At 49.9% G+C, this 24,768-nt stretch overlaps 1 protein-coding gene across 3 annotated transcripts; it reads right to left on the bottom strand.

Annotated features, from left to right (window-relative positions):
• Nucleotides 1–5,149: 5,149 nt before the first annotated feature.
• On the bottom strand, nt 5,150–24,690 carry HAUS8 (HAUS augmin like complex subunit 8). Of its 3 annotated transcripts, none has more exons than XM_040629086.1 (11): nt 24,465–24,690; nt 21,742–21,806; nt 19,019–19,074; nt 13,780–13,861; nt 11,264–11,356; nt 11,058–11,152; nt 10,401–10,466; nt 10,139–10,297; nt 8,714–8,855; nt 6,629–6,770; nt 5,150–5,567 (listed from the first exon to the last, which is right to left on the bottom strand). In XM_040629086.1, the coding sequence occupies exons 1-11, from the start codon at nt 24,491–24,493 to the stop codon at nt 5,369–5,371; spliced, it is 1,128 nt and encodes a 375-aa protein (XP_040485020.1). In that variant the 5' UTR covers nt 24,494–24,690; the 3' UTR covers nt 5,150–5,368. The 3 variants fall into 3 exon arrangements, with proteins under 3 accessions (XP_040485020.1, XP_008702188.1, XP_040485021.1); XM_008703966.2 differs by lacking the exon at nt 24,465–24,690 and adding an exon at nt 22,771–22,814; XM_040629087.1 differs by lacking the exons at nt 21,742–21,806; nt 24,465–24,690 and adding an exon at nt 19,801–19,937.
• Nucleotides 24,691–24,768: the final 78 nt, after the last annotated feature.

The raw sequence follows: 24,768 nt of genomic DNA, 5'->3' as shown, positions 1-24,768 counted from the left end.
CGTATGTTTGTTGGCCATTTGTAGATCACCTTTGGAGAACTGTCAATTCAAGTCTTTTGTCTATTTCTTACTTAGGTTATTTGGGGGTCTTTGCTGTTGAGTTATAGGTGTTCTTTATATATTCTGGATATTAGTCCCTTATCAGATATATGTTCAACGAATATTTTTTACTGTTTCATAGGGTGCCTTTGCACTGTTCATCATGCCCTTTGATGCACAGAAGTTTTACACTTTGACGCAGTCCACTTTGTCTGCTTTTACTTCTGTTACGTGATTTTGATGTCACATCCAGGAACTCCTTGCCAAATCCAATGAAGCTTTTCCCTCTGGTTTCTTCTAAGAGTTTTATCGTTTTAGGTCTTACGTTTAGGTCTTTGATCATTTTAAGCTACTATTTGTATATGGTGCAAGCGTTCAACTTCATTCTTCTACAAGTGGATATCCAGTTTTCCCGGTACCATTTGTTGAAGAGACTGTCCTTGCCCCACTGAATGGTCTGGGCATCCTTATTGAAAATCATTTGACTATGCATGTGAGGGCTTATTTCTGGGGTCTCTGTTCTATTCCATTGTTTTACATGTTTGTCTTTATGCAGTACAATACTGTTGATTATTTTAGCTTCATAGTAAGTTTTGAAATCAGAAAATCGAGACCTCCAAATTTGTTATTCTTTTTCAAGATTATTTTGGCTATTTGGGGTCCCTTGAGGTTCCATATGCTTTTGGGATGGATTTTACTACTTCTCTAAAAAATGCTGTTGGGCTTTTGACAAGGATTGCATTAAATCTATAGATCACTTAAGGTAATATTGACATCTTAATAACATTAAGATTTCCAGTCTATGAACATGGGATGTCTTTCCATTTATTTGTATCTTCTTTCAGTAATATTTTATAGTTTTCAGTTTACAAATCTTTTGCTTTCTTAGTTAAGTTCATTCTTAAGTATTTCTCGTTGTGCTACTGCAAATGGAATTGTTTTCTTAATTCCCCTTTTGTTCATTGTTAGTGAACAGAAACACAACTGAATTCTGAGTCAGTTTTGTATCCTGTAACTTTGCTGAATTCATGTATTAGCTCTAACAGGTTTTTTTTTTGGTGTGTGGAACCTTTAGGATTTTCTATGTATACCATCATGTCATCTGTGAATAGCCATGATTTTAATTCCTCAATTCCTCTCAGGATGTCTTTTCTTTCTCTTCCCTGTTTGCCCTGGCTGAGACTTCCATAGTACTACATGTAATGAAAGCGATGAAAGTGGACATCCTTGTTTCTGATCTTAAAGGAAAAGATTTCGGGGGCTGCCTGAGTGGCTCAGTTGGTTAAGCATCTGACTCTTGATCTCAGCTCAGGTCTTGATCAGGGTTGTTAGTTCAAGCCCCACACTGGGCTCCACGCTGTGCATGGAGCCTACTTTTAAAAAAAGAAAGAAAAGCTTTCAGTCTTTCACTGTTGAGTATGATGTCACCTGTGGGTTCTTCATAGACGGCCTTTATTATATTAAGGTAGTTTCCCTCAGCTTGTTGAGTGCTTCTATCATGAAAGGGTGTTGCATTTTGCCAAATGGTTTTTCTGCATCAATTCATATAATCATGTGGTTTTATTTGTTTGAAATAAATAAATTTTGTTTGAAAAACCATTGTTGAAAAACCTCCTTTTTTACTTTACCCTCAGCCTAACAGTATTTGAAGTGGGAACGAGGAAAAGATAAGTTCAGTCAGCGCATTCACGACACGCTGTCTACCTCTTAATCCTCCTCCAATAGAAACCTTTTCTGAGCACATAGGTCCCATGGTACACGGAAGCTGCGTAGCAAGCCCTACACCCAAGGCTCAGGACCGGCTGGTCAGAAAAATGTCAGACAACACAAGACTTACTCTGATACCAATTGTAATGTGTGGGTTTTCCCCGCACAATACCAAGCAATTCTAGGATACCAGCTGGGTGTCCTACAATTCAACTCAATTCGGACACTATCTACACGGAAACGGCATCAGATACACTGCCTAAGCGTTCAGTCCCAAAAGGCTGCCCTCCGCTTCAGACGCCAACCACAAGTCCAGGTTATCCCCTGTGCCTCTGACTGATGGGCTATAAATCAGAGGTTCCCCTGACCCCCTTCCTTGAGTTCCACTAATTTGCTAGAGTGAGTCACAGAACTAAGGAGAACAGTTTACTCATGAAGTTACTAATTTATTCTAAAAGGACAGGGCTCCGGGACAGCCCAATAGAACAGCTGCATCGGGCAAGGTATAGGGGAAAGGCATGGGGCTTCCATGTCCTCCCTGGATGTGCACCCTCCCAGTACCTCCATGAGGTCACCAGATGCTCTCTGAACCCCATTGTTTGGGCTTTTATGGAGGCTTCACGACACAGGCATGACTGATGAAGACATTGGCCCCTGGCAACTGAACTCAATCACCAGCCCCCCACCTCTCCCAGAAGTGGGGGGACCCCGTGGGGGGTTAGGGGCCCTCAAATTTCCAACCCCTCTAACCACATGGTTGGTTGTCTCCATCCTTAGGTTACCCAGGGTCTTTCCCAAAGTTGCCTCATTAACAGCAAAATACACCTTTATCGTTCTCGTCACTTAGTAAATTCCAAGGGTTTTAGGGGCTCTGCCAGAAACGCAGGTGAAGACCAAACACATTGCTTACTGTGAGTCACGATATTGTAACATGACTTTCAGCTGTCCCCAGTACACAAAAGAAACAAGACTTCAATCACAGAACAGGATTATTTTTAAAATATCAAACCAAACGATCATACGAAACTGCCTATGACAAGTGGATAAAGGGATCACTGAAAACCCCTCCCCGAACAAGAGGCGTAGCAGAAGCTCTTCCCAGCTGTCTGCAGGAAGCTCGTCGCCTGGGTTTGTGAGCACGGTCTGGGTGTGGATTTAGGACGCACGAAGCTTGTTGTCACCCGAGAGGAGCAAGCTCTTAAGCTCTCCCCGAGATTTCCCAGTGGTGCCCTCTCCCTTGAAATACTAATGGACCTCCTTGTTCTCTTCCCAGACCTCTTGGTTAATTAAGTCTGCCTCTGTAACTAAAGGATAGAAAATATTCTCGAAAGCCGCCATATCCATCACGCTTTTGATGGTGTCAGAGACACTCCATTTGTGACAGCAATGCCCAGACTTCCACGATAACAATGTGCAACTGTGCTACTGGGGGAATGAAAGGAGATACGCATGAGCAGGGAGCCTCTTTTCCCCCAGGACTGATTTTGAAGCCGTGAGAGTAGCTGCCAGATTCTATTGTCACTTGAAGAGTGCCCTACAAACAGCTCTCAACTGACAAAGAGCTGCTTGGCTTATGGACAGCAGTGCCAAGGTGAAGGGACAACAACCCTGTTTGGAAGGCCAGCACCTCAACCAAGAGGGTAAAAACAAACCAGTCTGGTGGGCTGAACTGCACACCCTTTACTCAGCAGTAATGGAAGACTTGAACAGAACAAGAGTCCCTCTGTCTGGGTTTCTAGACTCAGGGGTCGTGGCCAGTAGCCTGGCCACACAATCAGGCAAATGGCAGTGGAAAGCTGGCCTACGAAACGGGTGCCCAGGTGGGGCACAGCCCTGTGGAAATCACTATGGGAATCAGAGGGGGGCATTAGAATAGCACAGACCAATGCCCATCTGAAGAAATGCCTTCCAGGTTTGGAAGCGGATTGGAATCGGCCCAGGGTCCTCACTCGGGGTGGTCTCCTGGGCACCTAACATGAGTGGACGTGGGGGGGTCTGTAGCAATGCAGAAACGTGCTGAATCTCGACAAAGTCCTCTCACACCCATGGAGGCACAAAATGCCAAGAACTGTTGTGTCTGCCCACGAGAGAGACAGATCCTGCGGATGTCTCTGTGGCAGGTTCCCTGGTGGGAAGGCCTGGGGCATAGCTGGCGAGGGAGACTGAGGCTGGTAGCCCTGGGGAGCTACAAAAGGGCCCTGATGGGAACAGACTGGGATTCTGAATGCGCTTTGCTCACCTGGTGGTACGTGCGGACGCCGAATGCTGTAAAAGAACTGGGAAGGAACCTGCAACCGTGTGGACCAGAGTCGGATTCCCTTAGACCGGGGAACATACTGCTATCCCACGATGTCCAACAATGGGCAGAAAGCTCTCCGCAGAGAACAGCTCGATAGGAAACGGGAATGGGGCTTGGAAACACTGACTGTTGAAAACCAGGGGAGACCGGGCCTGTGGGGCAGTAAGCGGGTTTGTAAGTTCAGGTAACTACTGACAAAAGGACCGGGGTTCCCGGGTGTACCCTCCCGTGGACCCAACGCTTTCTGCACATAAATGGGGGACAAAATGGTCAGGGGATGGGAGAGAAGTTTCTGGAACTCTGATCCCGGAGCTCCGTGGGACGCCCCAGAGCAGGCTTTGAATGGACGTGGAGACTGGGAATGTGTGGGTTGACGGGATTATAGGTGAAGTGTGGACAGAGACTGGAATGTTTCCACAGGCTTGACGGGAACAGCTGGAGGCCGTTAGTGTCTGCTTCATGGGCATGACTATCGCATCTCCCTAGGGAGCACTTCCCCCACTCACAACTGTCCATCTGAACCCCTGGGGAGGCCCCGGTGAGGAGTGCAAGGGTCGGTGGGGCAAAGGTAGAAGCCAGACAGGAACGGCCCTGCCTGTTTGAGAGGCCTTAGCAACAGTGGCTGCGTCTCCTTTACTCGGGCTCACGATGGCAACGGATACCGTGCCTCTCTGGGGAACATTCCCGTACCCAGTGCTGTTAACACAGGCTTGTAAACGGGAACCAGCCAACGTCAATGGAGGTACGCTACCTGGGAAGCACCCAGATGGCTAGAGCGCACGCAGTGTAGACAGGAGCTGGCGGGATGATTCTCTGTGCCATACTGGGCGTGCGGTGTAGACCACGGCTTACGGCCAGAGCCCGTCAGCGCCTCCAGCAACAGCGCCGGGACTCTGGACTGGGTGGGGAATTTCCACTCCAGGGCCAACTCCGAACTTGCTGAAGGACAGTAAAGGGATAAGCACCCCGGTGACTAAAGGACATGAAATCCGCTTGCAGGTGAAACACCATGTCTCATAGGTCCCAAGGCTCCTAGGAGCAGCTGCCCAGAAGAACTTAAGACAACAAGAGCCTTCTACTGACCCCCGACGTAGCAACCAAGGCTCGAATGCATTAGTTTTATTCTTTAAATATCAAGTGATACACTCATACAAAAATAGCTACATTGCCCAGCTAGTGTCTAAAGTGCTTGAGTTCTCAGAGCGTCACACACGCACCGCCATGGCACACGTGTGCCCTGAGCCAGGGGAAGGGGACGGGCTTTCTTCCCGGCGGTTTGCAGGAGGGTCCCCACTTGTGCGGGAGGACACGGCTTGTGTAGACTCATACCGTGTGTGGCTCACCGGCGCCCAAGAGGAGCGGGCCACGGGCCTCTCCTGGAGCTCCCCCACAGGCGCCTTCTTGATTGAAATACCACCGGCTGGGGGCCTCCAGGCCCTGGGCTTCTTCCCAGACCTCCTGGTTGATTAAGGCCGCCTCTTTACTCGCCTCAGCAGAGAGTTCCTGCACCTGGGCGAAGCTCCTGCAGAAACAACAGGATGGATGAAGCCTTTTCGCCCTCTGTGCCCGGGAGCCAGAGAGAACCAGGGGCAGGGGGCTGGGCCTTTGCGGCTGCCATGTGGGGAAGGGGGCTGCTTCCTGTGTGCTCTTGGGAAAACATGGACAACTAAGAACAGAACAAATCCGAGCAGAACTCAGGGAGGTCTGCAAGAATGGGACCAGGCAGGCGCGAAAGAAGATTCATTTATTCATCAAATATTTAGGGAACACCTACACCGTGTCAGGAACCATGCCATGAATGGACGGGCGGCCCTCACAGAGTGTAAACGCTGGTGGGGAAATGCACACGCAAGGAGCATGTCTGGCCACCAAACCCGTGACCCTTGTGATGTGGAACCCTCTGATGCGGGCTGAGATCACCTGAGGGTGCACACATAGGAGGAAACATCATAGTAGCTGGCAGCTCTTTTTTATGAGTGACTTTCAAATGTTTTTAGACATTTCCGGCAGCATTACAAAGGAGAATGAAAGGAGATTCTTTTAGGGAAGATGAGGAGAAAAGCCCCACAGTAAAAAAAAAAAAAAAAAAAAAAAAAAAAAAATCCCCCAGCTGAAGCTTCAACAGTGAGAAAGATGCCGAGGTGGCTTGCTGGGGGAGCGGGCTGTGGGGTGCACTGAGGCTGGGGGCTGCTTCCTTAGGGCACACATTTGTGAATCCCATCAAACTAAACTGTTAGGATCTGTGCCTTTTCTATATATGTTTATACTTCCAATAACAAGTTCCAAGAAGATCACCCCAACCCTTACCCCAGGAGACGTTTCAAGCACAAGCAGACCCATCCGAGGGCACCGAAAGTGCTGTGACTCTGGGGAAGCACAGGACGAGTGACGCTAGAGCCCCCGTTCTAACATGGCTGCTTGAGAACATACACGTGGCTGTCTGAGCTGAATTCAAGATGCTTTGCCTGTTCCCCTCTCCCTGCCTCAGTGGACCCTTGCACCCCTGGCCTCTGCAAACACCAGAGCTGCCTGCTCTCTGGAGCAAGACCCGCCGTTCCCAACTTCAAATCTTTCCCGCATTACCTTCGGAGTTCCAGATCCTTCTTTTGGGTCATTTCCTTGAGTTCGCTGAGCAAGTCCAGAGCTTTCACATTTTCTTCTAAACTGCCGATGCCCAGTTCTTCCAGCAGATGGCATGTGGTCGTCAACTCCTGCTGCAAATCGTCTGGAGGGGGAAAGGGGTGGTCAGCCAAGGGTTTCACGGTGCCCCAAGCAACGGATGCACGAGTTGGGCAGCTGACTGGATTCTTCTCGTTCCCTGGACTGTTCCCTTATTATGCTGGAATCGTGAAGAGCTCAAAGGCAGAGAGGGTCATGGAGGACGACATTCATGTGTTGGTACCGTCTCTGTGCCCCCATGCCAGAGATCACGGGGGCCTGAGATCATGGGTCTGAGATCATGGGTCAGGCATGTCCACCAGGCAGGCAGTCACAACGGACTCACAACGCCACTTCGACGTCCTCAACAGAAATTAATCCAAAAACGGCCAAGGAAGTCTGTCCCGCAAGCAACTTAAAAACAACCCCGTGGTTCCCACTCCACGTTCCCGGCATCTCTGTACCCCTCACCCGAGAGAGCGCCTGCATCTAAGGACACCAGCAGCTCTCCACTTCTGGCACATGCCACGCCTGTACACATTACATGTCACCACCGGACACCATAAGGTTTTGAGAACATCATAAGGGTTCTTCCACAAACACCCATCCATTTATACTCCTCGTTCTGGTCTCCATTGCCTCCTCCCGAAAGACATGTTCAGGACCTAATCTCAAGTACCTGTGACCGTGACCTTACTGGACATGGAGTCTTTGTTGACATCACCGGGTTACAGTGAGGTCTGTGACCTGGCATCCTTCTAAGGAGGAGGCAATTCAGAAGCAAGGCCGGGTAAAGACACAGGCCTTGTGGAGCGACGCCACCACCAGCCAAGGAATGCCAAGAACGGGGAGCAGCACCGGGAGTCAGGAGAGAGGCACGGAACGCATTTTGCCTCCGAGCCTCCAGAAGGGTCCAACTCTGCTGACACCCTAATTTCAGACTGCAGGAACCCTGAAGGGAATAAATTTCTGTTGTTCCGAGCCACCCAGTCTGTCGTTAATTCCAGGAGCCTCAGGACGCTCCTACGCTCCCCGATCCTGACTCCTGGCCACCACATACAGCACTTGTCAGGGACAGAGTGCAAGAGTCGCAGATGTGCAGCTGACTGCATCATTATAAAACCGGACACCTGCACGCAGATAATCGCTCCACAAGGCTCATTCTTCACGGCTCCATGTGATTACCTTACTATTCGTATTGGGAAAAGCAGGATTAAAACATCATCTCTGAGATGACCCATAGAGCAACAGCTTCTATGATCTTGAACTGTGTTTGTGGAAACTTCTGGAAGGAACGTCCACCTGATTTGGGATGGTGATCCCTTAGTACATCAGCCTTGAACAAGGCGTATTTAGATGGCTCATGAGGGCCCTGCCTGGAAATAACCAGACTCGAGGGCAGCTGCAAACTTGCTTTGGGAAGACGCTTGCTCTAAAGAGAATTTTAAGATCAAGAATGCTTGCTGGTTTCTTCCCGTGAAGGATTAGGTGGGAACCCTACGTAAGACAGGGATCCCACGGCTCTTCATAGAAGGTAGGATGGGGTTGGGGTGCCTGGTCGGTGGAGCATGTGACTCTTGATCTGGAGTTTGTGACTTTGAGCCCCACATTGGGTGTAGAGATTACTTAAAAAAAAAAATCTTAAAAACAAACAAACAAACGAACGAAGGCAGGACAGAGTGAGAATCAGCATCTCTGAAGAGAACCCCCCTTTGGGGGATTGTGGCTACTTCCCAGGACTGTCTTTCAGCAGGGCTGGAAATTACTGGGCCGGTCCACAGACCTGGCTTCAAATCCCAGCATGGTCCTTACTCGGGGTGCGACCCTGGACAAACCACAGCCTTGCCAGCCCCCTTGTCCTCTACCATTTGACGAGGGACGCACCATCTACCTGACAGGAGGTCGTGATGTGACACAAATGGATAAAGGTGGCTGGCACACAAGAAGCACCGACCTGCATTGGCCATTCGCTGGATCTGCCCCTTGCCCGGCAGCCGTCCCGTTTCCTACCTAAGAACCGCTGCCCATCCCCGTCCAGGTGGACCGATTTCACAGGAAGCTCGTGCCTCGTGGTATCCAGGGCTGTGGCGAACGTCTTGTACTGCTCCTTAAAGCGTTCAGCCACAGCCTCATAAGGGCTGAGCATCTCAATCTGCAGGCAGGAGGGAAAATGGCTTATGAGACAAAACCTAGTCACACACTCGGGAAGTTCACAGTACGTGTGAGGTGAAGATACAGCACTGTGCTTTCGGGGTCTCCTGTGGAATCCTCCAGGAGGTTTCCATGGGTGTGGGGGGGCTCTGCCCTCACTCCCAGCTGCTCCCCAATAGCCCAGCCAATTGCAAGGTGGCCCAGGCCTCCTCACTATGAACATGGCTTCCAGAACATTCCACGGCCAGGCCCTCAAGTGGGATCACACTGGACCCAAGGCAGCTGGGCCCTCCTGCTTCAGACCACTGAGCTGAAACACCTGCCCCTCATAATCCCCCCTGCCTTCCCTCGTACACACTGTTAGGGTCCTCGTGCGGGTTTGTAATGACATTTGTTCGCTTATCTTTTCTTTTCCTTCCACTGTAAGTTCCATGAGGACAGAGACCTGAGCTTAGCCCAGGGCCTGGCTGCAGGGCACTCTTTCTCTCTCTCACACACACATACACTGGGTATTATGGGTTGAACCATTTCCCCCCAAATTCCTCTGTTGATGTCCAAACCCCCAGCACCTCAGATTATGACCTGACTTGGAGACAGGGTCTTTACAGAAGTAACCGAGGTAAGGTGAGGTTGTTCGAGTGAGTCAGATCTGGAGACAGACAAGCAACAAGGAGAACGCCAAGTGAAGAGATGCAGGGAGGAGATGGCCCTCTACAAGCCAAGGACAGAGGCTGAGGACACAGCCGTCTCTCTTGGCCCTGGCAAGGCACTGACCCCGCTAACCTCTTAGTCTGACGTCCTGCCTCCAGGACCGTGCGAGAATCCCGGGCCATTGTTTAAGCCGCCCGGCCTGGGGTACTTGTTACGGCAGCCCCAGTCCACTCATACCCCGGACGACCAGCCCCATCCCCCGACAGTGCTAGGGATTGGCTCTTCTCCCAGCACTGACCACGTGGTGCCAAGACGGCATCTCCCACCAGCACCCTGGATACACGGGAAGACACGGCTCACAACTTGGTGTCTCTGAGCACAAGTCACAGGGGCCTAGACGAATATGCGCACATGTGCGTGGAAGGGACAGGTCTCTCTGGCTGCTTAGCACTTGACATTACAGCCTCATCCTCTTATAGACTGTCACACACCAACACCCAGTGGTGTCAAAAGCGGGCCACAGCGTTAGAGCCAGGCGGCAGGGACACCCCCTGTCAACACTCCCTCCGACCACCCTGTCGGGCCCTCCCCGCTCCCGGGACACGTGGCACAGAGACTGTGGTCACAGCTGACCTGAGCGTCAAGGACGTCTGCCAGCTCCCGCTTCCTCTGAGTGAGGAGAAGTTGGCGCTTCAGCTCGTAGGCCTTCTTCTGTAGCTTCTCCTTCTCTTTACACATTATTAGTAAATTCCTTTCTGCCTTTTCCTCGAATGGAGCGAGACCGTTCTCCATCTGTCAGGCGCACAACAGCTCAGGCCAGAGGGAACGCCATCCCCGCAGCTGCCAAAGGCTGCCCTCCCACCCACTTCATGCGCAAGCGAGGTTCTGTCTTCACCTTTACGGTCAGCAGAGTCAGGAGCAACGTTTGGGATTCCATCATTTCCATCGTCTCTGATAGGTCCTGGAGGAGGAGAAAAAGACTCTCTCGGTCGCCAATGAATTGGTAAAAACTTAGCTCTCTGACCCCCGGAGGGGCACAAATCTAACTTTGATGAACTTTACTTAATTTGGTAGTTTGAGGATTCCCCCCGTGTACCTACCCGCTGTTTCTGTTTTCTCGTTTAGTCTTTTTGGGCGCCCTGTGAGAAGGGGATTGTCTGGCCCCTTCCAGTGGCTGGCCGGTCCCGAGCCAGCTGGGGGGTTACCCATCCAATCAGTGCCACACTGGAGCCAGGCCACGGGCCTCCCACCCCAGAGAGACCTCAGCCCAGCTGTCCTGCCCCGGACCTTCCCTAGCATAGCATCAGCAAACGAGGCCCCAAATCTCATTGTTCACACAATCTCGCCTTTGTAACTACTCTTGTACATGTACTTGGGGCAACTTAAACTCTACGAATATTCTGAGGACGCGTGTGGTTTTGGGTCTCTCCTAAATCGCGTGGCTGGCCTGTTCCATCTCAGAGCCTGGGGCCTCGCGTGGCACGTGTGCAGGGCAGGAGCGAACATCAGACGTCTCTAACCGCACAGCTTCCCTTTCATTTCGGACACTTACCGGGCTCTTTCTCTGGGAAGAAGAAAACGACGATGACTCAGTTTTCTTCGACATCGTTTTGTCTAATTGCGGAGTCTTTCTAACCATACTTTTGTCTGAGACCAAGAAGAGCATTTTGAGGGTGAGAACTCAGAGCACGCTCCGGCAGCCCCCTGCAATGCACCGTAACCCCCCCGCTGGGGAAAAGCACAAGGGGAGTGCTTTACCATTGATGGCCGAGAGGTCCAGGTCAGGCGGGGCAGTGCCGTGCCCTTCCAGTAACGTGGACTGCAGGTCGCCCTTCCCGATTCCACTGCTGTCTGTGGGCCCAGGGAGAATCCCCAGAGGTCAGCAAGCTACGGCGCGCATATGCCAGGAAGCAGGCAACTCTGTGGTGCACTACCCCTTGCTCCCAAAAAGTTAGCGTCTTGTGAAGGGCGCGCTACAGAAGGCTGAAGTGCCTGTTCCCATCCCAGCCAACAAGGTGTAACAGTTCAGAGCAGAAGTAGACAAGCGACGCGGGCTCTCTAACCCAGGGATGCAAATAGGCCTTGCTGCTTAGCTTAATAAAAAACAGTGTTCTTGGGGTACCTGGGTGGCTCAGTTGGTTAAGCACCTGCCTTTGGCTCAGGTCCTGATCCCAGGGCCTGGGATCGAGCCCCGCATCAGGCTCCCTGCTCAACAGGGAGTCTGCTTCTCTCTCTCTCTCTGCTGCTTCCCCTGCTTCTCTCTCTCCCTCTCCCCCTGCTCGTACTCTCTCTCTCTCTAGCTCTCTCTCAAATAAATACATAAAATCTTTTTAAAAAATTAATTAATTAAAAATAAATTTAAAAAACCACCGTGTTCTGGATAGGGCTCTGATAGACACCATGTACCTGTTCTTCCCTCGGCTTTTCCCCTCTTTCTCCAGCAGCTTCTGCACTGTTCATCTTCCCTGGGGGTTCCCTTCATCTTTACCCTCTATTTAACCATGTGAAATTATGCTTGACACCACCTAAAATGGGCAGTGGGGTACTGCGGGCTTCAACTAAGCCAGGGCTCCAGCGGGCCGCAGAAATGAACAGATGGCATGCAAAATACTCTCCGTCGTCGTGAGCAAGGAAACAGCAAGTGATTTAATGGACATCCGTGCAGTTGAGAAAATGAGTATGTGGAAACAAACAGAGCGACGTCACAGTGATGTGTCGGGTATGGTACCCTTTGTTAAGAGTTTTTGAAAACCCCTGGGTAAACAGGAGTCTGTTGAGCTCCTGGGTAAGAGGATGGAAACCTCAGGTGGGAGACAGGTAATTTCCTACTGAGCCACACAATGGAACTCAAGCAAGCAGTCCCTCTCAATTCTCGTGGTTGTGTTTAAATTACGGGTTCTCCGCCCTGACGCTACTGACATCCGGGGCTGCATCACCCTCTGCGGCGGGGCTGTCCTGGGGGCGGCAGGCGGTTGAGGAGCCCCCCTCGTGTCCACCCATCGGACGCAAGCAGCATATCTCCCCCAACCATCATCACAACCAAACGTGTCCAGACAGTTCGAAGTCTGAATTGCCTGCGGGTGGGAACCCTGATTTTAAGATGTGGCTGACCCAACTTCTGACGCCCCTCTGGGCTAGACCCCAGCTTTCCCTGCTCAACGCGTGGCCCCCAACCCAACTGCCTGAGGAAAGATTTCAAAGCCAGCCCCAGCTCCAGGTGCTGCTCCTCAGGCATGCGTAGGTCAAGGAACAGCACAGATGCTGAGCAAACATCTAAACCCCGATCACCAACTTTCTCATCCCCAAAAAGGTAGCGACTAACAGTCTACTGGTGATTGGAGCCACTACTGATAACATAAAGTCAACTAACATGTATTGTACATGTTACATATATTATAAACTGTATTCTCATAACAAAGTAAGCTAAAAAAAAAAAGGAAATGTTAAAGAAAGCGTAAGAGAACATACGTTAACAGTACTGTACTGTAAAAACCCACATATGAGGAGATCCATGCAGTTCAGACCCCTGTTGTTCAAGGATCAACTGTACTTAATTTTTCCTACGAGACTCACAGTTGTTGCCATTTTGAACAAGGAGCTGTGGGCCAAGAAACAGCTTTGCTTCCTGTGAACTGCTTTCATGCAGAAGAGCTGCCCACTGTTGCTGGAGAAGTGGGCACGTGAGGAGCTGGATGGAGTGCTACTCCGGAGAGGGGCCTTCCCGGACTTCTAGGATGAGCACACGGACTACAACTGGGCACCAAATACACAGTAATGATCCAAGTGGCAGCTCATGAGTGAGTGTCCACCCTCCTTGTCTACATTCTCCGTCTGTTGTTGTTTTTCGTTTTACAACAAACATTTATGTCTACAATCAGAAAAACTGCAAGTTTTCCATATCACTTTGGTGACGGCTTCTAGAACGATTAAGGGGAAACCATGATGAGGAAGACCTAACCCAAGGTAGTGAGAGGCAGAAAGATGAGGCCTCAGACGCTCTCTGAGTTCCACCCAGGAAATGATCACAAGATCAAGGAAGTGCCATGATGGCCGCACAGGAAGTGACCTCCCCTCTTCCCCTGCCCTTCCCCTTCAGCTCCCCACATGCCTCAGATCTGTCCTTGCACAGACCCTCTTTAACTAGCTCCTCCTTCTAACACTTCCCAGAAAGAAAGAGGGAGTTCGGCCTTAGCGTACTTGAAAAGAAAATTCACCACCACGTCCATCACTTACTGGGCTCAGAACTGCTTCACGCCCTCCCTCCATTTACACACCTTTGCTCTTCTGGAGCAGGTGGAGCTTCCTTCCCGCTTCAGGCATCTTCCCACTGGTCTTTAATGCATCGGCTGCAGAAGCCTGTTAGGGGAACACCTGGCATTCAGGATTCAGGGACAAGACACCTCCCCTTCATGGCCTGTGCAGTCTGCATCTGCTATTGCTTCGACGCCAGGGACAGACTTAGAGTTCTGACATTTAGTTACATATAAACAGGATGAATTAATCAAAAAGGATACCCTCACATGCATAGAACATAGGGAACCACCAGAATGTTTGCCAGTGATTATCTCTGATGTGGCAGATTCCAGATGACTGATTTTCTGTATACTTTATAGTATTTGCAGAGAACATGTTACTGTGGTCATCAGGAAAAAAAAAGTTTTTGTACAAGTATCCATTTTCAAAACTTATTTAAAAAAACAAGCAATGCATGGAGCTAGCAAGCCATTATAATATAATAGCCTCTGAGCGAAAGAAAACCTTGTAAAGAGCAAGAATATTTCAATGTGTAGACTAGTACCACTCCTGTTCAAGCTCCTACTGGCAGTCTCAGAATAAGAAATAAAAGGCAAACAGGTTGAAACAGAAGAAATAAAACTCTCTTCTTACATGATTTACAAAGAAAATCCCAAATGTTACTAAAACTAATAAGTAAGGGACTCCTGGGTGGCTCAGTCAGTTAAGCATCGGACTCTTGATTTCAGCTCAGGTCATGATCTCATGGTCGTGGGATCAAGCCCTGCATAAAGCTCGGTGCTCAGCATAGAGTCCACTTGAGATTCTCTCTCTCCCTTTCCCTCTGCCCCTCCCCTTCACTTGTGTGTGTGCATGGGCTCTCTAAATAAATAAATAAAATATTTAAAAACCAAACAAACTAGTGAGTTTAGCAAGATTGCAGGATACACGGTCAATATAAAAAGATCACATTTCTACCAATGAACAACTCTGGAAAATGAAATTCAAAGATCGTACCGTATGAAAGCTCTCAGCAAGAAAAAACCAAAACTATGCATGGTGTTAGGTGTTTTATTATTTTTTTAAAAAGATTTTATTTATTTATTCAACAGAGATAGAGACAGCCAGCGAGAGAGGGAACACAAGCAGGGGGAGTGGGAGAGGAAGAAGCAGGCTCATAGCGGAGGAGCCTGATGTGGGGCTCGATCCCATAACGCCAGGATCACGCCCTGAGCCCAAGGCAGACGCTTAACCGCTGTGCCACCCAGGCGCCCCATGGTGTTAGGTGTTAACTAGACTTACTGTAGTGATCATTTTGCAATATGTACAAATGCTGAAACACTATGTTACATATCTAAACCTAAGAAAATATAGGGAAGGTCTATATGCTGGAAACTACAAAACGCTGATGATAGAAATCCAACACGACCAACTAAATGGATAGGTGTAACTATGTTCATAGATTGAAAGGCTTGGCATTTTTAGGATGTCTTTCTCCCTAAACCAATGCAAAAATGCTATACATTCAAAATCCCAGTAGAAATTTTGGTAGAAAATGGCAAGCTAAGTATAAAACTTATATAGAAAAGCAAAGGAATGGGTTATGATCTCAGGATCATGAGATCAAGACCCACGTTGAGCTCCGCACTAACTGTGGAGCCTGCTTAAGATTCTCTCTCCTCCAGGGCGCCTAGGGGGCTCAGTTAGTGAAGCATCTGCCTTCAGCTCGGGTCATGATCCCCAGGTCCTGGGATAGAGTCCCAAGTCGCTGGGGCTCCCTGCACAGGGGGGAGTCTGTTTCTCTCTCTCCCTCTGCTCCTCCCACCTTTCCGCTCATACTCTCCCATGTACGCGCTCTCTCTCAAATAATAAAATCTTAAAAAAAAAAACCTCTCTCCTCTGTCTCCCTCTACCTCCCCCCCTCTGCTCGCACATGAGCACGTTCCTTCTTTCTCTCAAAGGCAAAAAAAAAGGAAGGAAGGAAGGAAAGAAAGAAAGAAAGAATGAAGGAAAGAAAGGGAGAAAGAAAGAAAGAAAGAAAGAAAGAAAGAAAGAAAGAAAGAAAGAAAGAAAGGCAGGCAAAGGAACTATGAGAGCCAGCTTCGGAAGAGAACAGAGTGGGAGAATTCACACTACCTGATTTCAAGACTACAAAGCTATCTTGGCAGCGTGTGACTGGCTGGCCTAAGGACAGACACAGAGAACAATGGAAAAAATGGAGTCCCGAAGTGATGCATACAAAAAAGGTCAATTGCTTTTCAACAGACATGATGAGATAATATAATGGGGAAAGGAAAGTCATTTCAACAATGGTGCTGGCACAGGAGGACACCCATACACTTAAAAATGAACTTCAATTCCATCATCACACCAGATACAAAAATTAATTCAAAATGGATCACAGACCTAAATGTAAAATTCTGAAACTATGGAAATCATGGAAGAAAACACAGGAGAAAATCTTTGTGATCTTGGGTTAGGCAAAGATTTCTTAGGTAAGACACCAAGAGCACAAGCCATAAAAGCAGAAATATGTAAGCTGGACTTCATCAAAATTGGGCACTTCTGCTCCTCCCAAGACACTTACAAGAAGGAAAAAACAAGCTACACCACCAGAAGAAAATATCTGAAAATCACCATAAACGGCTGGTATCCAGGATAAAGAAAGAGTGCTCAAAACTCAACAATGAGAAAACAAATAACCCAATCAAAAAACGGGCAAAGATCTGAAAGGACACATCACCAAAGACTGGCCAATAAGCACATGAAAAGACACTCAAGATCATTAGTTGCTATGGAAATGTAAATTAAAGCCACAACAAGATACTACTTCTCATCCACCAGAATGGCTTCAATCTTCAAGCACCAACCGAACTCTCCTCTGGCTGGTGGCAATGCAAAGAGCTGCAGCCACTTTGGATAATAGCTGCACAGTTTCCTACAAGTCAGTCATAAATACACTTACCTACAATTCCTCTCCCAGGAGAAACGCGAGCATGTCCACACACACTCCCACACAAGAATGTTTAAGGTGGCTTTGTTCACCACTGCCAAAACCGAGAATCAAACCAAATGTCCTTCACTCATCCACCAGAAGGAACCAGCACTAACTGTGACAGGCAGCCACGGGGAGGGACCTCTTTTCCTTTATGTGAGAGAAGCCAGGTACAAGAGGCTGCATCCTATGTGACACCTTTTTAATGACCTTCCGGAAAAGGCAAAGCTATAGGGGCAGAAATCAGGTAACTGCTGGGATGGGGTGGGGCCGGCTTCAGCGGAGAACCAAGGGATCCTGGGGGTAACTGTTCTGTATCGTGACTGCAGTGGGTCTGTGACAGGATGAGTTTGTCAAAACTCGCAGAACTATATGCTAAAGAGTGATACTTACTCTACGTAAATTCTCCCTTAAGAGATGGGGTGGGGGGAGAAAGAAAACGGACAAGCTTCTAGAGATCGAAAATACTAGAGCATGCAGATATACAGGGATGCCTGTAAACAAGTTCACAAGGCAACACTAAAATTATGAGACATGGACTGTGATCTTTTGTCGAAAATCACTTCAACAAAGTAAATCACGTGAATTTAAATTTAAAAAACACAAAGTAAATCATGGACTCTGGGTAATATGTCAATGTAGCTTCATCAAATATCAAAGTGCACCTCTCTGGTTGGGGATGTTGATGGCAGCAGGGAGTTGTGGTGGGGGACAGGGGTTATATGGGAAATCTCTGTACCTTCTGCTCAATTTTGCTGTGAACCTAAAAGTTCCCTAAAAAAAATTAAGGCCAGGGGCACCTGGGTGGCTCAGTCGGTTAAGTGTCTGACTCTTGATTTAGGTTCAGATCATGATTTCAGGGTCATGAGATCGAGCCCTCCGTCGGGCTCTGCACTGGGTGTGGAGCCTGCTTAAGATTCTCTCTCTTGGGATGCCTGGGTGGCTCAGTTGTTAAGCGTCTGCCTTCAGCTCGGGTCATGATCCCAGGGTCCTGGGATCGAGCCCCGCATAGGGCTCCCTGCTCAGTGGGAAGCCTGCTTCTCCCTCTCCCACTCCCCCTGCTTATGATCCCTCTCTCACTGCGTCTCTCTGTCAAATAAATAAAATCTTTAAAAAAAAAAAAAAAAAGGATTCTTCCTCTCCCTCTGCCTCCCCTGTCCACCCAAGGGTGCTCACTCACTCTCTCTCTAAAAAACAAAAATAATAATTAAAAAATAAAAAAAATTAAGTCCATTAAAAACAACAAATCACTCCCAAGAAGTGATATCAGTTAATGAAAAGGTTTCCTTTTTCCTCAAGTTGAATCTTAAGCCACATTATTATTTTTCTGAGTTAGTTTGTTTATTAAGTAATCTCTACACCCAACGTGGGGCTCAAACTCAGGACCCTGAGATCAAAAGCAGCATGCTCTTCTGACTGAGCCAGCCAGGCGCCCCTTAAGTCACATTATTAAGACCTGCCATTCCACCCTACCAGAGTAAAAGGTAGGGAGCAGAAATTAACAGTTCACTGAATTTTACCATAAACCAAATTTGGAAAATGGAAGGAATAACACAACCTCCCCAAATTCTCAGTACGTGCACAATGAAACAAGATACGTAACTGGGCCACCTACTGAGTGCTTCTGTTAAACGCCACACAAAGCACATGCTCATATCATTAAGTGCTTCATCCCATCATTTTTTTTTTAAGTTTGTTTTCTACTTTCTAGATCACAGCATTTTTTTTTTTAAGATTTTATCCATTTATTTGTCAGAGAGAGAGAGAATGCGCGCGCACAAGCAGGGGGAGCAGCAGGCAGAGGGAGAGGGAGAAGCAGACTCCCCACTGAGCAGGGAGCCCGACGCAGGACTCAATCCCAGGACTCTGAGATCATGACCCGAGCTGAAGGCAGGCACCCAACCAACTGAGCCACCCAGGCGCCCCATCCCATCATTTTCAACGGCTGCATGATTTTGCGGCTACACAGAGTTCACTAAACCTGCCTCTGATACTGGGTGATTCAGACCTGTCGTTTTCCCTCTGTAGTCCTTCTTTAAAACCCTGCAGGTGTTTTTTAAATGCCAGCCAAGGCCAGGGACTGTGTGCTGGGCACCCGACAGAGCTGCTTCAGGACAGAATCCAGAAAGGAATTATCGGGTTGAAAGGAACAGTCTCAGGTTTCAGTAGAGATCGTGCCTTTGCAAAAGGGACTTGGGACCATGCTGCACCCAGCCCGTGTGACTTGTATCAGAATTCCAAGTCCAACAGAACCCCATTCAGAACACTCAAACCAACATTGTTACCTTTTTGGTGGTTTTCTTCTCGTACTGCAAGTATCGGGACTCAACTATTCTTCCACCTGTGGGGGGACATACTGTTGGTTTATAACAAGACTACAACCGTGGAGTGTGAAGGCCCCCCAACTCCCCCCATCAAGAGCCAGGTACTATGTACCTTCCCTGATCAACAGCGGGAACGGGGGAGCTGCTCCCCCTTGCTCCTCTCAGATCCCGTGCTTCAGCATCCTCGAGCATGTATGGGACACCTACTGTATGCAAGAACATGTGGGATGCCTACAATTTCTAAGCCCCTAGGCTAGGGACAGAGCCCCAGAGAGCCACAGGAATGTAAGGGAATACGCTCAAAGCAGAAAGTGGATTCAGGAGCAGGGCAGGGACAGGATAAAAGACCTTCCACAGGGGGGCACCTATTTGCCACCGCCTCCTCCTCCTCCTCCTCCTCCTTCTCCTTTCCCAACTCACTCCCTGTGGTCAGGACCCCAACCACCCCTTCCTTCACCAAAGTGTGTGCACAACTCACTCACAGTATGGGCCTTTCATGCCTCTATATGTCCTCACCTAGCTCAGGACCTCTCGGGAGACATGTTCAATGCTCAGATCATATACCTTGGTGACAGCCCAGCCCCAGGTTCCCCCCATTCCATGCGTGCCTCACAGTGAAGAGGTTTCTCACAATGGCCCCAGTGATCACCTACAGTCCTCTGCTCTGTTCCCCAACCCCTCTCCCGGCCCCTCCCTTGTACCTTCTCCTCCCCCTTCCCCCACACTGGGTCCCCTCCAGTTACCTAGTGACCAGTTACTACTTCACCAGGAAGACAGAAGTAGCCCCAGAAGACCCTCCGACCTCAGCATCTAGCAGCCTCCCAAGTTCAGGGCCATATCCTGGCCCCACCATGCAGAGGGACCTCTGTGCTTTGGGGTAGAGGCCAGCCCTCACCCCACTGCCACTGCCCTGCAAAACCCCTCCCCCAGTTCCTCTCTTCAACGGTCTTCCTGTTATTTCCCCCCCCACCTACACCTTTTACCCCTACTTCTCCACTCCCCTTTACAATGACAGCTCCTCTTCCTCTACTCACTCCTGAACCCCGCTCCCGTCTCGTCTGGCTTTCACGATCACCACTGCACCAAAGACCCTTCTTTCCGCAAGGCCACCGAGATCTCCCTGCTCCAAAGCCCACCGGCCCATTCCCAGTCCTCATTCTGAACACGGCACTTGCTGGCACCTTCCTCCCTGACATCCTGTGTCCTCCAGGCTGGCTGCCCCGCTGGCAGCTGAGAATGGGCTCCCTTGCAGGTCCATTAGCTGATGAAGCCTGAGCACCTCCAGGCACCTCGCAGGTCTCACATCCCCGAGGGGCCTCCCTCTCACCTCACCGCCCCCGCTCTTTCCGTTCCAGCACCGTTGAGGGCAAGGACTTTTGTCTGTTTTGCTTACGACCACAGTCCACCACCCAGCAGGGAGTAGGTGCTCAGCCATGCATCCAGTGCACGATTCTACACTTTTTCTAAGTTCCTCTAAAGCTTAGGGCTCTCCCTTTTTAACGAAGAGACCCAGGAAGAGGACATGGTTAATGTCACACAGCTTAACAATTTGGTTAAGTGACACGATGATTTCAACTGGATCTTCACGCCAGGATTTCATCTTTCACTGGGGCTGGGGGTGCAGCCACAACCCTGAGTAGAAAGGGAGTGCATCCATAGTTAACGGGGAGCATGGAGCTGGACGAGGAACTAGCGATTGCCCTGAGTGAGTGCCAGGCAAGGAAGAGCCATGCCTGTAGGGTGAGTGGGCTCAGACAATCAGGCAGGAAGCACTTTGGGGTCAAGGCCAAGGCCAGGTGAGTCCAGGGGAGAAAATCAAGACACACCAAGGGTCTGCCATTGGATGTCCAGCGAGGGATCAGGGCAAAGAACACCCCCATTTCCAAGCACAGGAAACCATCCTACTTTCAGTCTAATACCATCAGCAAAGGGTTTCGCTCCTCTGGAATACCCAAGGCCTGGGGTTCCGTGGACAGCTGAAAAGCAGTTTCAAGTTTCCAGAAACTAGAACGTACATATTTGTTTTGAACAGTAGTGGATTTTCCAGAGAAGCAATGTTATGATGAAGGATATAATTTGTGTTCAAGAACTAGACCACGTGTAAACATAACAGAGGTTATAAACAAGACCATCAAGCGATGCTGTAATGGCTCCAGTCACTTGCAACCAGAATTCTGCTCTAAGTTCTCGGAGACAAGCACTGGCATGCAGGACACTTGAAGAAAATAGTTCCTTGTATCAGAGGCCTGAGCTCCAAGGAAGGAGATCCTTGAGTCCACTGCCCAAAGCAGCACTGCTAAGAGTCAAGGGAGGCTGTGAACAATGACTCCAGACCCATAGGGGGACACCAGATATGTGGGCGCCCCTGAGGTGCTTCCAGAGAAGAGACTGAGACTCCAGTGTTTGCTAATGAATTCAGCTCCGGCTCTCCTCACGCCACTTCCTAGTGGTGAGGCCTGGGCACAGCCCATGATCCCCGCTGCTGGAAGGGCCCACTGCCCTAGATGACCTCCCCCAGGTCCTGCCACACCCCTGGCTGCAGGACTGGGTGACCAGACTCAGACTCCCCAAAGGTGTGACTAGAAGGCAATAAAGCCCTAGCTCCCCTGCTCTGGCCTGGTTTTTTTCTTCCCCAAAAGCACTTATTGAAACTGGATTGTAAGCTAGATTCCAACTTTGCTCACCTTGTGTTCTTCTTCCTTTCATCTTAGTGCCACCAGGAGTACCGGGAGCCACTGAGAAAGGCTTCCTAGAAGAGGGAGATAGGGGTCTTGTTAACATAGTTATGTAGTTGGCTAAGCTCAGGGAAGGCAGCGAGGAGCCTGGGCTTCCTGGGGACAACTCAGGGCCAGCACTCCCCCTACCGCCCTCCAACATGCTGGTGTGTGCAAGGCAGAGCCGCCTTGACTGGAACAGAGACACATAGCCCCTGCTCAGCTGAAATTGAGAAGGGCCCAGTGTAAGAAGAGTGAGAAGAGCAAGCAGGTTTGCCAAGCCTCAAAGATCTCAATTTAAGTCAGGGGTTCATTAATTCATCAGGCACTTCTGTGCCTACTGTATGCTCCTGGTGAACAAGAGATGAGCTCCTTCCCTGAGAAGGGAAGCAGCGTATTCCTGTCAGGCAATGTGAAGAGTGCCCCAGACAGGTACAGAGGTGAGGAGAGGTGAGAGACAAAGACCCGTTTGCTCAAGTACATGGGGAAGGACATTCAGGGACAGGAATCAACAAGGCGAAGGGCCCAAGGGCAGAGGAGAATGATGTCGAAATCGGAACCGATCAGCCCTATGGCTTTGCTGGCAGAGTTCTGACTTCCCAGCTTAAGGGCTCAGCCTACCTACTGGCAACCCTTCTCTGTAAAGGGCCAGACAACAAATATTTTCAGCTTTGTGGGCCGTATGTTCCTGCCAAGAAATAACAAACCCTGAATATTATTCAGCCTAAAAAGTAGTGAAGTACTGATACATGCTAAAATGGATGAATCTAAAAAGTACTATCCTGGGATGGGGCACCTGGACGGTTCAGTCGGTTAAGCATCTGACTCTTGATTTCAGCCCATGTCATGATCTCAGGGTCCTGAGACGGACTCCCGAGGCGGAGTCTGCTTGAGATTCTCTCCCTCTGCCCCTTCTCCCTGCTTCCGCACTCTCTCGCTCAAATAAATAAATAAATAAATAAGTAAATCTTAACAACAACAACTTAAAAAAAATATTACCCTGGGGGCACCTGGCTGGCTCCATCCATGGGACATGCGACTCTTGATCTTGGGGTCCGGAGTCTGAGCCCCACGTTGGGAGCAGAGTTTACTTAAAAAAAATTAATAAAATCTCTTAAAAAAAATTATCCTGGGTGAAAGAAAACAGACACTCAAGGCCACATATTGTATGATTCCACGTATCTGAAATGTCCAGAACAGGGAAAGTAAGACAGAAAGCAGATTGTGATTGTCCGGAGCAGAGGGGTGGATGAAGAATGCGGAGTGACTGAAAATGGATACAAAGTTTCCTTCTGGGCTGATGAAAATGTTCTAGAACTAGACAGCGCTGGTGGTTGCACAGTCTAAAGGCCATAGATCACTTACTTCAAAATGATGTTATGTGTGTTTCACCCCTATTCAAGGAAAGAATGAAGCCCGATGTAATAGGAGAGGGGGAACCTTGAGACAGAAGACTCGGGGATGTGCCCCAGGTGTGCAGTCTGGGCAAGGGAGATGCTGCCAACAGAGAGCAGCAACTCGAAAGGAGCACACTGAGGGGCAGGGCGGGGGCCTGGGCGCTGTAACCCCAGCTGACGTCACGACACAAGCTCCACTGGTCACAGAGCGGTGGTCCCCTTGCTCAGCTCACTGCAGCCACCTCCTGCGTAGCAGGCTCTGAGGACTCCAAGTGAGACCCAGCAGGTGCTGGGCCATAGTGGGGAGAGGCAACAACCAAATAAATGCTCACTGGGTGCCAGCAGCTCTGCTCCTTCACAGAACCCCCCCAACCCTACAAATACCTCCCCATTGGCCTGCTTTATCCTTGTTTTCGGATGAGGACCTGAGTGTTTGAACAAGTCACCCCTGGCAAGTCTCAGAGCTGGCAAGGGACAGAGCATGGTTTCCCTATGGGGTCTGAGCCAGGGCTCTGGAGTCAAACCAGATGGGGGTGGCGGGTTCACTACACCTGAGCCAGCCTCAGGTACCTTCCCCCAAACCTCGGAGAGGATAACAGCAATCTCAAAGGGTAAGGGACCCTGGAGAAGACACAAGTGATTTCAGCTGGTCTATTTAACTTTAATTTGCACTCGCACAATAAAACATCGGCCCAGTGAACAAGTAAAACAAACCCAGCCCAGGAATCGTGCCTGGCACCGGGTAAGTGGTCAAAGTCTGTCTCTCTTGTTCTTGCTGTGTGACTCTGGACAAACGACCTTCTCTCCCTGAGCCTCTATGATTTCATCTGTAAAGGGGAAGCATAGAAAAGAGGGGTTGGGAGGATTAAAGGAGATACTTTAGTGGCTCAGCACTTGTCCACTATGAAATGATAACTGTAACGACAGATCACATTCGAGAGCCACGCACTGTTCTAAGAGCTTTTAAGTTTCACCCGAGGCCTACAAGGTTGAGCGGCGGCGTCATTCGCCCGGTTTCTCCGCGGAGGACAGCGAAAGCACAGAGAGATTAAGCCACCAGCCAGGGATCGCCCCGCACCCAGACAACTGACTGGGGACTCGAAGTCTAGTTCCGCGCCCAGGCTGCCGAGCATGCGCAGAGGCCGCCTCCCGCCTCCCAGGGCCTGTGCACCCTCGGCAAGTCCTGAAGGGGTCAAATCCCCAATCCCCAACTCTGCTGCCCCACCTCCCCCAGCTCTCGGCCATGGCCTACTCGCCGGCACCCACAAAATCCAGACCCGTGGCGCTTCAACTCACCCAGCTCCACGCCCCGAGGAATCCGCCATTTCCCGCCTTTAACTCAAAGGCCGGCTCTTCGAGTCCGGGTCCCCGCCCCCTCGCCCCGGCCCGAGCCATATTGCGCCGCCATGGGAGGGGTGGCCGCTGGCCTCGGGGAGCGTGCCTGCGGATGGAGCGGGCGACCCTTGTGCGCGCGCCTCTCTGTCTTCCCCTCACACTTGGATTCATCCACCAGCGGCAGGAGGCGGTGTCCTGAGCCCGTTGGGAGGGGGCGTGTCTTCGCGGCGCTCGGCCCCGTGGCGCGCTGGCGTCACGCCCCCGC

The sequence above is a fragment of the Ursus maritimus genome, unplaced genomic scaffold (assembly GCF_017311325.1).
Source record: "Ursus maritimus isolate PB19 unplaced genomic scaffold, ASM1731132v1 scaffold_14, whole genome shotgun sequence".
NCBI classification, from domain to species: domain Eukaryota; kingdom Metazoa; phylum Chordata; class Mammalia; order Carnivora; family Ursidae; genus Ursus; species Ursus maritimus.
Note: the sequence above shows the minus strand (reverse complement) of the source record. Positions and strands in the feature narration are given on the sequence as shown.